The sequence below is a fragment of the Watersipora subatra genome, chromosome 7, assembly GCF_963576615.1.
Source record: "Watersipora subatra chromosome 7, tzWatSuba1.1, whole genome shotgun sequence".
Taxonomy (NCBI): Eukaryota; Metazoa; Bryozoa; class Gymnolaemata; order Cheilostomatida; family Watersiporidae; genus Watersipora; species Watersipora subatra.
Genome location: NC_088714.1, coordinates 24,423,742 through 24,438,898, shown reverse-complemented (window position 1 = coordinate 24,438,898; position 15,157 = coordinate 24,423,742). Strand labels below are relative to the sequence as shown.

Here is a 15,157-nt window from a genome sequence, read left to right as displayed (position 1 = left end):
GCACCCTATACAGGCTGTGTTTGCAGAAAAATACGAAAGTCTGTTTGTTATAGAATATTTATAAATAAGCTGTCACAAATTCTAGTCTTAGTTGTATACATGTTGGGTGCATACAGATGTGCGTGTGTGGTTTTATTATTACTAGTATGCATGGCAATCCCTTACACTATGAGAGATCGTCATGAGTGATGAGTATGATTATCCATTAAAGTAGTAATGTGATTGAGTTGTGTAGTGGTAACACGCTTGCCATGGAATCTGATGCCCTGTGTTCAACTCCTGTGTGAAGCAAATTTTTTTTCTTAACTCTCTTAGCGTGGCTTTGGACAGACGAACTTGTCTCTAATTATAGTGAAGATTAGCTGCGCAGACCTGGAGGTTCCGAGCTCAAATCCTCTGTGAAGCAGATTTTTCTTCCATCAACTTTTTCGCTATTACTGGACAGGCGAGCCAAAAAATGCTGACATTTATATATATACTCATGCTACAGACAGTACTTTTTCGGCTGTTGAAGCCTCATCAGTGCAGCTCAGAGCAGGAAAAGGAGACAAATCCCATCACCAATGAGAGTTGACTTCCTGCCATGAAACAACTAAGTTGCCTCACAGAATGTATATAGTGTATATATATGCCAGCATTCTATATATGTATACATGTAAGATATATATATATATCTAATATGTATATACTAACTGTGCTACCCGGCATTGCCCGGGTATTAAAAATCAGCTTATAAACAATTAGAGGTAATGAGAGTTGCCTGCTGCTTGCTGTTAGCCTGGCATATTGTCAATGGATAATTTGAGTAAGGCGAACGGGAGGTTTCGAGATCACATCTTCTGCTTTACAGATTCTTTATTCCAAGATTTTAATAGCTTTAGATAGACATATACAATGACGAATGACCAGCACTAAGAAATAAATATATAGATTCACCTTTGCCTTGTGTTTTTTACAATTTTATTGTATGGTACTTTGAGTCATATTTGGACATGTAGCATATTTTGCTTTGACTATTGTGAATATGCTCTGTGCATGACCACTGCATAACACATCATGCATGTCTCATGATTGCGTAATCGATGAGAAGTAGGCGTTTCTATTCAAGAATATTCTAGAAGTTTTGTTTTTGTTTATAAGCAAGCACTGCTCTGCGGTAAGAATCAATTCTACTTCAGAATTTATTAATTCAGGCCATTTAATAAATCTAATTACATACAATTTAATTACGAGTAAATAAATTTTGTTACATTTTAATGACAGATCACCTTGCTCATCTTATCATCCTAGTTACAATAACTAACAAGCTAACATTTATGAATATATAACTAGTGATACAACTCTTTGGCCTATCAAGTGCAAACAACTGAGTGAGTACTTGCAGCATGAGAAATGACTTTGATGCAGTTAACTACCAATTACTAACACAGTCAAATCTACCAAAGGAATCTACCAAATCAGGGAATCAAATCTACTAAAGTCTGTCATGAATTACAAAACTTCCTGACAGCATTTTGTTATAAAGCCATTAGAAAAGTACAAAGTTTGTCTACAATTTGTTTCGTTGACTCCTTATGTCTTAGTGCCATAGACATAGATAGCTAACCAATCCAATTTAAGCAAAGTTTAAAAAATTGTATGTGGCAGTTGCTTTATTTTATTCTGATGCTAAAACAAGATCATGAGAAGACAACTACATGTATAAAAAAAGTTAGGTCAGAAGTTAGAGGTTAGAAGGGCACAATGAGAAGACAACTACATATGTAACAGAAGTTAGGTCAGAAGTTGGAGGTTAGAAAGTTGAACCTCCTAACCTCAAAGGAGGAGATGGTTGCAGATGGTTTTCATTGGTTTAAACTTTTTTATTTCTAAGATAAAATATGATCAGCAACTTTTATCGCTTAGAATAACATAAACTATGAAAAACCACAGCCAATAAAAAGCACCAATTAAGCCAAAGGTTATTTTTTCAATTTAAAAATAAATGTTGCGTAGTCAAATCTACAGATAATAAATGACATCTAATACAACGCGTAGATATACATAGAAAAACCTTATCATTTGCATGTTTTAAAAAATGACGCAGCACGTGAGTGATAACTATTTCATTATAATAATAAAGATATATATATATATATATATATATATATATATATATATATATATATATATATATATATGCAGAATCGATCTGCTGGTTTGCATGCCAAGTATTGCAAATCATAGAAGATCAGCGATGGACTTTTTCAGTGCTACTTCAGTTGGTTTTTCAGCCTTTTTTTGTTTGTCTTTAAATAGCAGAATCCTAAACAAACCAACAAATATCATCATACAGTCATACCACTAGTTATTTTTAATTGAATATTTAATAGATTAAATATCAAAATTGAATATTAAACTATCCAATTATTAAATTAATCATTCAAATTTTGTATGTCTTCTTTAGACTCCTTTGTAAGACTGTTAGGATGCAAAAAGTTAAGGTGGGTTAAGGTTACGTTAAGAACTCAAGAGTTAAGGTACCGCCACACATGACAATTTTTTTGTTGGTTCTGACCGAAATCACGAAATGAACAAAAAACACAAAATTATTCAGCCGAAATTCACAGAATTGTGCAGAGCTGTGCATGCACACCTCTGCACCTCTTCACAACGATACAGAAATTAAAAACTCACAAGAGATAGCCAATTGTTTTAAACGACATTTTACATCCATAGGAGCTACATTAGCCAAGGCCTTTAACAACACTCCAGGCCTTTGAGACAATGTGGAAAATGTTTATCTGTTACCAACAGACGTGCAGTTTCAGTTCAGCAGTGTTGGTGGGGATTATGTTGATGATTTGTTGCGTGGGCTAAATGCAAATAAAGCTACAGGATTAGATTCAATCCCAGCAAAGCTTGTGAAAATTGCAGCACCTGCTTTAGCTTATGCTCTAGCTCATATTATAAATACCAGCTTACAATTAGGTATATTCCTTGACAGCCTTAAGATAGCAAAAGTTAAACCTTTGTTTAAAAAGGGTTCACCAAAGCTTTTATCAAATTATAGACCAATATCTATATTGCCAGTTTTTAGTAAAATTTAGAGAAAGTTGCTAATGCGCAAATATGTCAATATTTAGGAAATAACAGCATTCTTACGACACAACAATTTGGTTTTAGAAAAAATCGAAACACTAATCAAGCATTAATTGAGCTCACAAATAAAGTTTATCAGCAAAGAACCATGACAGAACAGTATTAGAGATATTTCTTGATTTTAGTGAAGCTTTTGACACTGTTGACAACAATATACTCATTCACAAATTAAAATATATTCACTTTTCATTGTCTTCTATTCACTGGAAAAAACCTACTTGGAATATAGACAACAAGTAACCTTTATAGAAACTATAAATTTAGCTTTTCAGGTATAAATTGCGGCGTTCCTCAAGGTTCTATCCTGGCTCCAACATTATTCTTAATATATATTAATGATCTTGTGTTATCTACTAATCATCTAAAACCTACACTATATGCGGACAACACAAATTTATTTTTTGATTCTAACAATTTGAATAATGACATTGATATAGTCAGTGAAGAACTTAAAAATATGGTTGGTATGACAACAATTTAAGTGACAATAAGTGATAGCATAACAAGTAAAACAACGATGTAAAAAAAAGACACACAATCAAACAAGACAACAACATGAGTGATGACAAGTGACAGCACAACGAGTAAAACAATGATAAAATAAAAAGGACAACACATACAATAAGATAAGAAATGTAGCGTCATGGCTCGACGTTTACTATAAAATGAAATTTAAAAGTTGTAGTTGTTTGAAAAAGCTTGAAAACCTTTACAGTTGTTTTCTTTTTCCTCTTAATTCATTTAAACTGCTTAAAATATTTTCTCATGATATGAAGTTTAAAAATTAAAATGGTAAATGTTGTATACGGTATGTTATATAAAAACAAATTTTCTGTCCAAAAACTTTTTTATTACTCGGCAATGCCGGGTAGTACAGCTCATAGTTGATGGCAGTCAATTAGCTTCCCAGCACACTAATGTAATACAACTCCAGTATGACTATCTATCTTATCTATGAGTTACTGATTGCATTAACTCACTTACTTAACACTATCTATTCAGTGCCTGTGCAAGTCATGTCGCTATGGAACTGCTTTAAATAATAAGCATATATTAGAGTAATAAACTATAATCATAATTTCTTTAATATGAGCATTAATTACTATCTTAACTGTGAAAATTCATGATCCTTGTTTAACCATTGTCATGGCTGATGTTATTAATCTAGTCAATCACTACGATTGACTAGCACAAAAATGGGTATCCTAAATGCTCCTTGTTGTCACCGGAAACGCTCATGTTGTTATCACTCTAGGGGAAGATAACTGTATGGCCTAGCCTGTCTTGTCAAACTGTTGTTTTACTCGCCTCCTCGACGAGGGACAACTCCGCAAAAACAACAGTTTGTCAAGTCAGGCTACTCAAACCTGGTCAGTTTCGGGGTCTTTTTTGTAGGGGTGGGGCTTAAAGATGTGGTTGCGTCAAAAAATTTGATTCAATGAAATTAAGACTAATAAAAGGCTAAAACATCAGCCACAATTTGATGTCATTTTTGTCTTTGTACACTAACCCTGTCCAGAGATATATGCGTTTGAATGAGGTCATATTTTAAAAAAGCTCACATTTCAGCGGGTGCTTCATTCGTGACGTAACGAGTGATACTTTTGAAAAGAATCCACGAGCGATAAATATAAGATCGTTTCATTAGCTAATCATCAGCACGAAAATTTTATATTGGTCGTAATAAATGTTATCACTCGTAAAACGCGTTGTCTGTGATCTCACATTTAGGGATTTTACTCTATTATTAAATTACATGGACATTGATATTTACTAAATTAATTAACATTGGTACTTTAATGAATAACTCGATCGACACATTTTATTGACGAACAACAGAATTGTAAAACTTACTGTAAAGTTACTGCGAGTGTGAGTTCGAGTTTTCTGAGCATCAGGTGGTTAAAGTGCTACAGAGAAAGATAGGAGAATGGAGGTAAATGTATTTTTTACTTTGAGTCTCCTATAGATATACTGTTGAGTTTACATTCAGATTATATTTCCCTGTTTGAAGGTATAATGTAATTTCCTGTGCGGGCGTGCGAGATGAGGACGCACAGTGAGTTCTTGACGGCTTTTTTTAATCTATAGCATCTAGCAATACAATGGCTTAGATTGATTAATATACTAAGGGTAATAGTTTTAGTACTCACGAATACATGTACTAATTAATAGAATTATAACTTTTTGCTATCACCAAACACCGTTTTATAATTTTTTATCGTTTCACCTAACTATACCGGTATTTGCTTCAAATTTTCTTTGGTAGTTTTAGCTAGTAAATTAGATTTATGATTTGGTTTTAGATGTTCACTTCTCACTTGTAGAAAGTGAAGAAAATCAATTGATCAACGCACACCTACAACTTCCTAAACCAAAGCTTCGAATCGTTGGATTGGCGTACTTATGCTTTTGTTAAAGATTTATTCATTTTTAAAATTACACTCGCAATCTATTTAACTTCCAATTTGAAAGCCTTCAGTAGATAGTCGTTAGAATGAAATATCTATGAATGACATATATTTATTGCATTTTTTTTATTGAGTACATGATGTTTATGTAGTCCCACCAGCCGAAGCAGTTTTGTCAGTGTGGAAGCTGCCATAAATGGGAAAGAGAGACTTGAATGTGTGCTGCATAAACCATGATGTTTTGTTTGAGTTTGTTGCAGTAGATGAATTTGCCCTATTGTCTGTTAAATATGGGTCTATGCACGTTATAGGTTCCAGGGTTACGAGTGACTCGGTAAAACCTTAACCAAGATTAGGACGTCGCGTGGCGTAAAAGGGAGATCTCACCAGGCCTGTATTCATTGGTTGCAAGTTGGGGCGGCTAATGTTAGGCGACTAGTTATGAACACCTGGGGGTGTAGAGGGGGGGCGTTGTAAGCCCCCAACAGGTTTCTTTTATGTAGGGCCTCAGCCGGGCCTTTCATGGGAAGTTTTAAAAAACTTTATCGGAAAGTATTAACATTTTTTTATTTTTTGAGATTCGTTTTGTTTTAGGTGATGTGACTGATGAGGCGTTTTTAAATTAAAATAGGCAAAACTTGACCGCAGTTAAAACGCTCAGAAAAAAGACATCGTTTTCTTTTGAGCGTTTTAACAAAGATCAATTTTGCCGATTTTATTTTAAGTTTATACGGAGGTTTCCACGCTTTCATGGGACATGGCCAAGCGGATGTTTGGTAAAACTTAATATTTTGCAAACCTTTATGTAAAGGAATACACAGTCTTGTTTGCTGCCAAATATGCATTATTGATTTTTGCATTGACCAAGAATGTATGACCCCCTACTGTCAGCCGTGAATGAGGGTAATTGCCGCTCATAGCAGTATGGCCCGATATGTGGTCACCAATCGCAGCGCAGACAGAACAATTAAAAAAGGTATTTTTTGCAACCAGGTCATTTCAGCAGCCTTATGATTTAGTTTCTCAGTAGTAACCCAGCCATAAGCACACACCTACTATATTGTACAGCAAACACTAAAGCAAGATTTTGACAGCCTACGGAGGCAAAGGTAATTAATTATAACACTGTTTTAATTGTGAATTATTGTGAATTATATAACTTTTAATACGCTGCCATTGCTAGAACCTTTTATTGTGTATCAGAGCTTGTAAATGTGTCACTCATATAATTTTAACTTGGCATAATTTGATTACTACATTCTCTATTTTATATTTGTATGTTTCTTTTATGCTAGGCTTCACGGTCATGATGCTTAATAAACTATAAAGGACCAGTGAAATCAAACCTCAACACGTTATATGACTGTCACAATCTTGAATAAAGCCTAGAGTTTTACCAAAAACTCTATAGTGAAGCCTCCACATCCGGAGTGTTGAAAAAGTCAGAACTACCCAAAGTGGTTAGAAAAGCTACCCATAGAGCTATAGCTACCCACAGAGCTATAGCTACCCACAGAGCTATAGCTACTCACAGAGCTATAGCTACCCATAGAGCTACAGCTACCCACAGAGCTATAGCTACCCACAGAGCCATAGCTACCCACAGAGCTACAGCTACCCACAGAGCTATAGCTACCCACAGAGCTACAGCTACCCACAGAGCTATAGCTACCCACAGAGCTACAGCTACCCACAGAGCTATAGCTACCCACAGAGCTACAGCTACACACAGAGCTACAGCTACACAGAACCTATACAAGCCCACAATACAGTGCCTACAGATACAGAGTGACTATATTGTCGTAAAGAAATTATCAGCCAGCCAAGCTAAGTTCAAATACATATATAAACATTAGCCCAAGCGGATCAAAGAACTATAGTAAGTGTAAACTGCCACAAGTATACACATACAGCATTGACAGGTATTGCATTTGTTACTACAGACAATTAGCGCTATTAACATTAGTACACAGCCCTCAGTTAGAGCTGCTATCAGTATATAGGTCAGCAATTATCATAGACTAGCAATAACATAGTAGTATTATTGCTATTATCAGAAGCCTGTTTTATATAGATAATTTTAATAAATATTAATTCTGCAACTGCCCTTGGGTGATAATCACTGATCAGTTACCTTTCTCAGCGTATCAGTTACTAAGAGTGTACCTTTGAGTTATATAATTTGTTTGTTATAATTTTAAGACATTTTATCAATAGATTGTAAAAACTAAGCCATAAAGCTGCTGAGTAGTAAATCCCACATTTTTAACCGTACAATTTTTGGTTGTCTGTCTGTGCTGCCTTTCGCGTTGCCACAGTTGGGCTTTGCGCGCTGCGATGGGCGACACCGATTCGGAATCTGTCAATAGTGAGCCAGGCTGTGTGCAAAGTGAGCAAAATTCCGGACACTTGGATAAACCCAGTGTTAGTTCTACCGAAAATACAGATAAAAGGCCTCAAAGAAAGGCAGCTCTTTCTTTAATAGGTCAAGAAAGTAAGGTATATCAAGTGAACATAAAAGTGTTGAAAGAGATAAATGTGCAGGTTAAGGCAATCGATTTCTTGTCAGATACAATTGATGCTGAGTCCGCTGAGAATGTTGTTGAAATGTTGAAATCAGTAGATACTCAATTTTGTAGTGTGTCAGATTTATACAATGAACTTGTTGATCTTACTCAAAATAAAGTTGATGAACAAACTGAGACTATGTTTGCTATGTATAAAAGCGAAGTTGACTCCACCAAAGAGCATTGTCACAAAAAACTCTATAATCTGGACACAGAAAGGCAAGAAGAAGAAAAACTCATAGAAGCTCAAGCTGCAATAGAAAGAACAAAACAGGCAATGGCAGAACAGCAGAGAATCTTTGAAGACCTGATGAAAAGACGAAGAGCGAAGAAGGCCCTTGTTGAGGCTGCGTCGATACAGCAGCAACTCCGGCAGGTTGACCTCCTTGACCAATCAACAGACTATACACAACAAGTGGGAGAAGATGTTAGCGAAGTCAATGCCATGCATTATCAACATCCACACGGAAGTGTACCTACAAGTCAACCATCAAGCAGCACCATGCATCAAACACACCAGAGAAACAGGAGAGACGAATTTATGCAGCAACAACACACGCAACAAGATAGCCTATTAGCCAGTCATAAAATTAACAGTAATGCGCAGCAAGGTCTTATCAGTAGCCAGCAAGAAAGCATGAAACAGTTGGGTGAAACCATAGCTGCAAGTTTGAGCAGAAGTTCCACAAAGAAGTCAGTTGAACCCGAAGTTTTCGCCGGTAATACGTTAGACTTTATGGATTGGCAAGTTGATTTAGACGCCTATCTTAAGGCAGAGAACATTGAAGGATCCGATCGTTTGAGACACTTGAAGAAATACGTAAAAGCAGAAGCTAGGAAATGCATAGATGGATACTTCCTAGTGGCTACTGCAGACGCATATGAATTGGCAAGGGAAAAGCTTAGAGAACGGTATGGAAATCAGCAAAGCATTTCTAGATCATTTAGACAGAGACTTGCAGAATGGCCCCGGATAAGTGCAAAAGACGGCCAAGGCTTAAGAGAGTTAGGCGACTTCTTGTGTCACATACGTAGTGCGATGAGCACCATACCCTCACTCGAAATCTTAAATGATTGCAATGAGAATGAAAAGATGATACAGAGACTCCCAGACTGGCTACGAAACCGTTGGGCTAGAAAGATCGCAAGGATACAAGTGTCAGAAAAGAGATATCCAGACTTTTGCGAATTCACAGATTTCATACAAGAAGAAGCACATGTAATGACATTAACAATATCACTAATTTCAACTAAAGAGAACAAAGATGATAAAGACAGAAGCACAAGGCAAAGAGTCCGGAACTACCAGACATCAGCTGAAGAAGAAAACACTTGTCTCTTCTGCAAGAGAAGACACAAAGTAAATGTCTGCTATACATTACAAGCTAAACCCTATGAGGAAAGAGTGACGCTCGTAAAAGAACACAACCTGTGTTTTACCTGCTTAACCACAGGACATCGTTCAAAAACCTGTAGAAAAAAGGACACCTGTAAAAGATGTAACAGAGCGCACCCTACAGTTCTTCACGACGACAATTGGAAGCCAAGAGGCAAAAGATCAGATGAACATAAAGACAACTCAAAATCTTCACCACCAAATAGGGAAACAAAAGAGAAAGGAGAAAGTAAAGCAAAGTCAAATACTGGCCCAAACACCGAAGTAAATGTAAGAAAAACTCAACTCAAATCAGAGATTCTCAGCATGGCTGTACCAGTCTATGTATCTTCTGGAAACAAAGAACTGCTTGTTTACGCTCTATTAGATACTCAGTCAGATTCCTGTTTTGTCACTAAGACAGTTGCAAACATCATCGAGTCTAAAGGCGAAAGTGAAGATGTCGTTGTATGCACATTAAACGGTGAAACGACTAAAAGAGTAAAGAAGTACGACAATATAACCATACAAGGCTATATGACAGATGCACATGTAACTGTAAGCGCATACGAACAAGACTATATAACATGCAAGAAAGAGCAAATCCCAACTAAAGAAAAAGCTAGCCGACTGGATCATCTCTCACACTTAGGAAAAGAGATACCATCTTACCTCGACATACCCGTCGGGTTATTGATAGGGTCTGACTGCCCACAAGCACTTACACCTCTCAGCTCAGTGGCAGGAGGCCCTGGAGAGACCTTTGCGATGGAAACCATATTTGGTTGGACGCTCTGTGGAGGAACAAACAAGAAAATCCTGTTGAAGAACGTCTCATCATATAAAACAGATACAAAGAAAGATAGCGAAATACTGAACATGCTAGAAAGGGACTTTAAAGATGCAGAACATGGTATCGCATCCCAAGAGGACATTCTATTTACAAAAATGCTTACAGAAGAAACTGTTCAAAATGAAAAGGGCACCTATGTTCTCCCACTTCCATTCAAAAACGGAGCACCCACGCTCCCAGACAATCGACCTCAAGCAGAGAAGCGCCTGGCACAGCTCATAAAGAAACTGAAGGAGGATAAAGCGTACAAAGAAGAATACGTCAAATTCATGGAGGACCTTCTGCAAGCTGGTCATGCAGAAGAATGCCCAACAACCACTCAAGATGAAACCACTAAAGGCTGGTACATACCCCATTTCGGAGTAAGACACCCAAAGAAGAAAAAGCTCAGGGTAGTTTTTGATGCAAGTGCTAAATATAGGGGGATATCCTTAAACGACACCTTGCTGCAAGGACCTGACCACATAAATAGTTTAGTGGGAATACTATGTCGTTTTAGAAAAGAGAGCATTGCTATATGCTGTGACATACAGCAAATGTTTTACAACTTTCACGTGCCAGTCAAACACCGTAATTTCCTCAAGTTCCTGTGGACAAACGAAGACTTCACTCAAACTAAAGAATTAAGAATGAAGGTTCATACTTTTGGCGCCACGTCATCGCCTGGTGTAGCAACCTTTGGACTAAGGAAACTGGCCACGGACTACAGTGATATATCTAAGAGTGCTGCACAGTTTCTACTAGAAGACTTTTATGTAGATGATGGAATCACCAGTGTTGCAAACCAAACAGAGGCTATAGAACTTATAAAAGACTCAAGAGACATTTGTTCAAAAGGAAACATTCGACTACACAAATTTGTGTGCAATGAAAGAGAAGTGCTTGCTTCAGTTCCAACCAGCGAAAGAAGTGAAACTGTAAAAAGTATAGATTTGTTCACAGATAAACTGCCAAACGAAAGAACACTTGGCTTAGAATGGGATGTAAACACAGATGAGTTTCATTTCACCAACAACGTGCAAGCTAAAGATGCCACAAAGCGTGGACTCCTATCCAGTGTCGCTCAAATCTACGATCCACTTGGCTTATTGGCACCCTTCATATTAAAAGGCAAGCAACTTCTGCAGATCTGTACATCTGACAAACAACCATGGGATGAACCTATCAGCCCAGAACTAAAAGTAAAGTGGGACGCATGGCTACAAGAATTGCAAGGATTGGTGATGGTGCGTATTCCAAGATGTGTAAAGCCATACACTACGATTCAGAGAACAGAAATTCATCATTTCAGTGATGCTAGCCTATCAGGCTATGGAGCTTGTTCCTATCTAAGATTTATAGATACAGACAGTAAAGTGCATTGCGCACTTATATTTGGAAAAGCTAGGGTTAGCCCAATGAAAAGTGTTACTGTCCCAAGAATGGAACTCCAAGCAGCTGTGATTGCCACTCGTCAGAGCATTCTCCTCAGAAAAGAATTAAAAATGCCCATCGACCGGGAATGTTTTTGGACAGACTCCAAAATAGTGCTAGGATATCTATCGAATGACACTAAAAGGTTTCACATGTATGTGGCAAATCGGGTTCAAGAAATCAAAGGAACAACGACATCTGAGCAGTGGGCTTACGTATGCTCAAAAGATAACCCAGCAGATACTGCTTCTCGAGGAGCAAGTATTAGTGAGTTGAGAGGGTCATCATGGCTGGATGGACCCGAGTTCCTAAAGAAACCAAGCTTAGACACATATCTGAAATCAAATTCAGTTGACAGAACCTTACAAGAAAATGACCCAGAAGTAAGAAGCATCAAAGTCTTCTCAACAAGTGTAGCCCCCACAATTGCTGAAAGATTTGATAGATTCAGCTCATACAGATCTCTGCTACACAGTGATGCGATTCTTAAGCAAATAGCAAAAACGGCAAGAAGTAAACAAACATCAAATATCTGGAGAACAAAGGCTCTCACGCCTAAAGAAATTCATGAAGCTGAAGTGTTCGTCATCAAAACGCTACAAGCGGAGACATACTCTGAAGAAGTAAAGGCACTAGAATGTTCTGAAGAAGTAAACAAATCTAGCGTTATTGCCAAGTTGAACCCATATATAGATAAGGACGGCTTACTCCGAGTTGGTGGGAGGATAAGAAGGGCGAGCGAACTAAGTCAAGATGAGAAGTTCCCAATCATCATAGCAAAACGCACGCATATAGCAAGACTGATCATTCGTAATTTACATGACAAAATACATCACTTAGGCCAAAGAAGCACATTGGCAGCAATTAGAGAGGCTGGGTTCTGGATAACTAATGGCACATCTATGGTAAAAACAGAGATTGGTAAGTGTGTCACATGTGCAAGATTGCGCAAACCATTGGAAACACAAAGAATGGGTGAACTACCAGCTGAAAGACTTGAAAGAACAGCGCCTTTTAGCCATGTAGGCATGGATGTATTCGGTCCATTTGAGGTAAAAGACCGAAGAACTGTCCTGAAGAGATGGGGCGTCTTGTTTACTTGTCTCTATAGCAGAGGAGTTCATATAGAAATGATAGAGGATCTCTCTTCTGGCAGCTTCATAAATGCTCTCCGCTGTCTCATATATCTCAGAGGACAGGTAACAACACTTTACAGTGATCAAGGTACAAATTTCATTGGAGCAAAGAATTTGTTACAGAAAGAGCTAGAAAGTGTAAAGGTCAAGGAACTGAAAGCATATCTCCTGAACAATCGCATAGAGTTTAAGATGAACACACCCAGCTCCAGCCACCAAGGAGGAGTATGGGAAAGGCTCATACGTTCTACCAGAGCCGTCTTAAATGGAATGGCACTGAAATATAAAGGAAGGCTAGACTCGCAAACATTGAGAACAGCCTTTTGTGAAGTTGCCAGTATTCTTAACAGTCAGCCTCTTACAGCCACAGAAATAGGAAACTCCGAGGATCCTTTAATTACTCCAAACCACCTGCTAACTGGAAAGACAGGACATACTCCTGCTCCACCCCCTGGAGAATTCTCAAATGGTGAGATATATGGAAATATTCACTGGAAGAAAGCACAACAGATAGCGGACGAATTCTGGAAGATCTGGAGATCAGAATACATCTCTCACATCAGTCAAAGACAGAAATGGACAAGCGCTAAAGATAACATCAAGGAAGGAGACGTAGTGCTACTTAAAGATGACAACCTACATCGGAACCTTTGGAGTACAGGCATAGTGGACGCCACCCAAATTGGTGATGATAGCAAAGTACGAAAAGTAACTCTTCGCTTGGCAAATAAGAACCTGAACCACAAGGGCAAGCCAGTTTCACCAACCACAATCGTCCAGCGACCAGTACAGAAATTAGTTTTATTACTTAGAGCTTAACACAGCAAATCTTACTACTCGTGATTCATGCCTATATAATCAGACTTATTACTCTTTGTTGTCAATAATGTAGAAATGTAGTTTACTCAATTTCATAGTTTTTGTAGACTGTAGTGGTAGCTGTGTGTATGTGTTAATCAGTTTATTTACCGTAACATAAATGGAGTAGTTGTAATGCAGTATTCACTTTATGCCAGATATTGTCCTTTTTTTAAAGAAAATTTAATTTGGATAAAATAAATTTAAGTTACCACTTAAATGTTAGGTGGGAGTGTAAAGGAATACACAGTCTTGTTTGCTGCCAAATATGCATTATTGATTTTTGCATTGACCAAGAATGTATGACCCCCTACTGTCAGCCGTGAATGAGGGTAATTGCCGCTCATAGCAGTATGGCCCGATATGTGGTCACCAATCGCAGCGCAGACAGAACAATTAAAAAAGGTATTTTTTGCAACCAGGTCATTTCAGCAGCCTTATGATTTAGTTTCTCAGTAGTAACCCAGCCATAAGCACACACCTACTATATTGTACAGCAAACACTAAAGCAAGATTTTGACAGCCTACGGAGGCAAAGGTAATTAATTATAACACTGTTTTAATTGTGAATTATTGTGAATTATATAACTTTTAATACGCTGCCATTGCTAGAACCTTTTATTGTGTATCAGAGCTTGTAAATATGTCACTCATATAATTTTAACTTGGCATAATTTGATTACTACATTCTCTATTTTATATTTGTATGTTTCTTTTATGCTAGGCTTCACGGTCATGATGCTTAATAAACTATAAAGGACCAGTGAAATCAAACCTCAACACGTTATATGACTGTCACAATCTTGAATAAAGCCTAGAGTTTTACCAAAAACTCTATACTTTATAAAAGTTGTTAACAAGAATATTTTGCCACTGATGATGATAATAATGACGCCTAAGAACTACTAAAAGTTGATGTTTGTCTCTATGGCATGGAATAAAGTGATACTCTACAGCGATAAAAACTGTCTCTAAAGCCGTTGAGCAAATAACTTTTCGAATAAATAATGTTGCGGTCGAGTTATCTGAAGCAATTTATCATTGCGTGGGAACAGACCAAACAAATCCGTTTGGGTTAACCTCGTGTTTGAGATGGAATGTTACATTTTATCCGAGGGCGAGTTATCCGAGTTTGACTGTACTTAGCCGCGGAAAGTTCCTAAAAAGTTGGGGCGGCTCAGCCGGCCAGCCGCCCCAGAGAATACGGGCCTGAATCCCGTGATATTATTATATATTATTGGGACCGCAGACGAGGGCTGTTATTCAAATTTCATCTTACTGGTCAGTGACCAGTAGGAATATAACATTGTATGAGTTGAAACTATGTGAGTGGCCACGACTTAGGTGGATATTTTTAATAAAAGCTTTATGATAAAGGGAAAATTTTTTTGCTTGTAAAAATT

At 37.5% G+C, this 15,157-nt stretch overlaps 1 protein-coding gene across 1 annotated transcript; it reads left to right on the top strand.

Annotated features, from left to right (window-relative positions):
* Window positions 1-7,889: 7,889 nt before the first annotated feature.
* Window positions 7,890-13,715, top strand: LOC137400575 (uncharacterized). The gene has a single exon (XM_068086904.1). It carries the CDS (start codon window positions 7,890-7,892, stop codon window positions 13,713-13,715), a length of 5,826 nt encoding a protein of 1,941 aa, XP_067943005.1.
* Window positions 13,716-15,157: the final 1,442 nt, after the last annotated feature.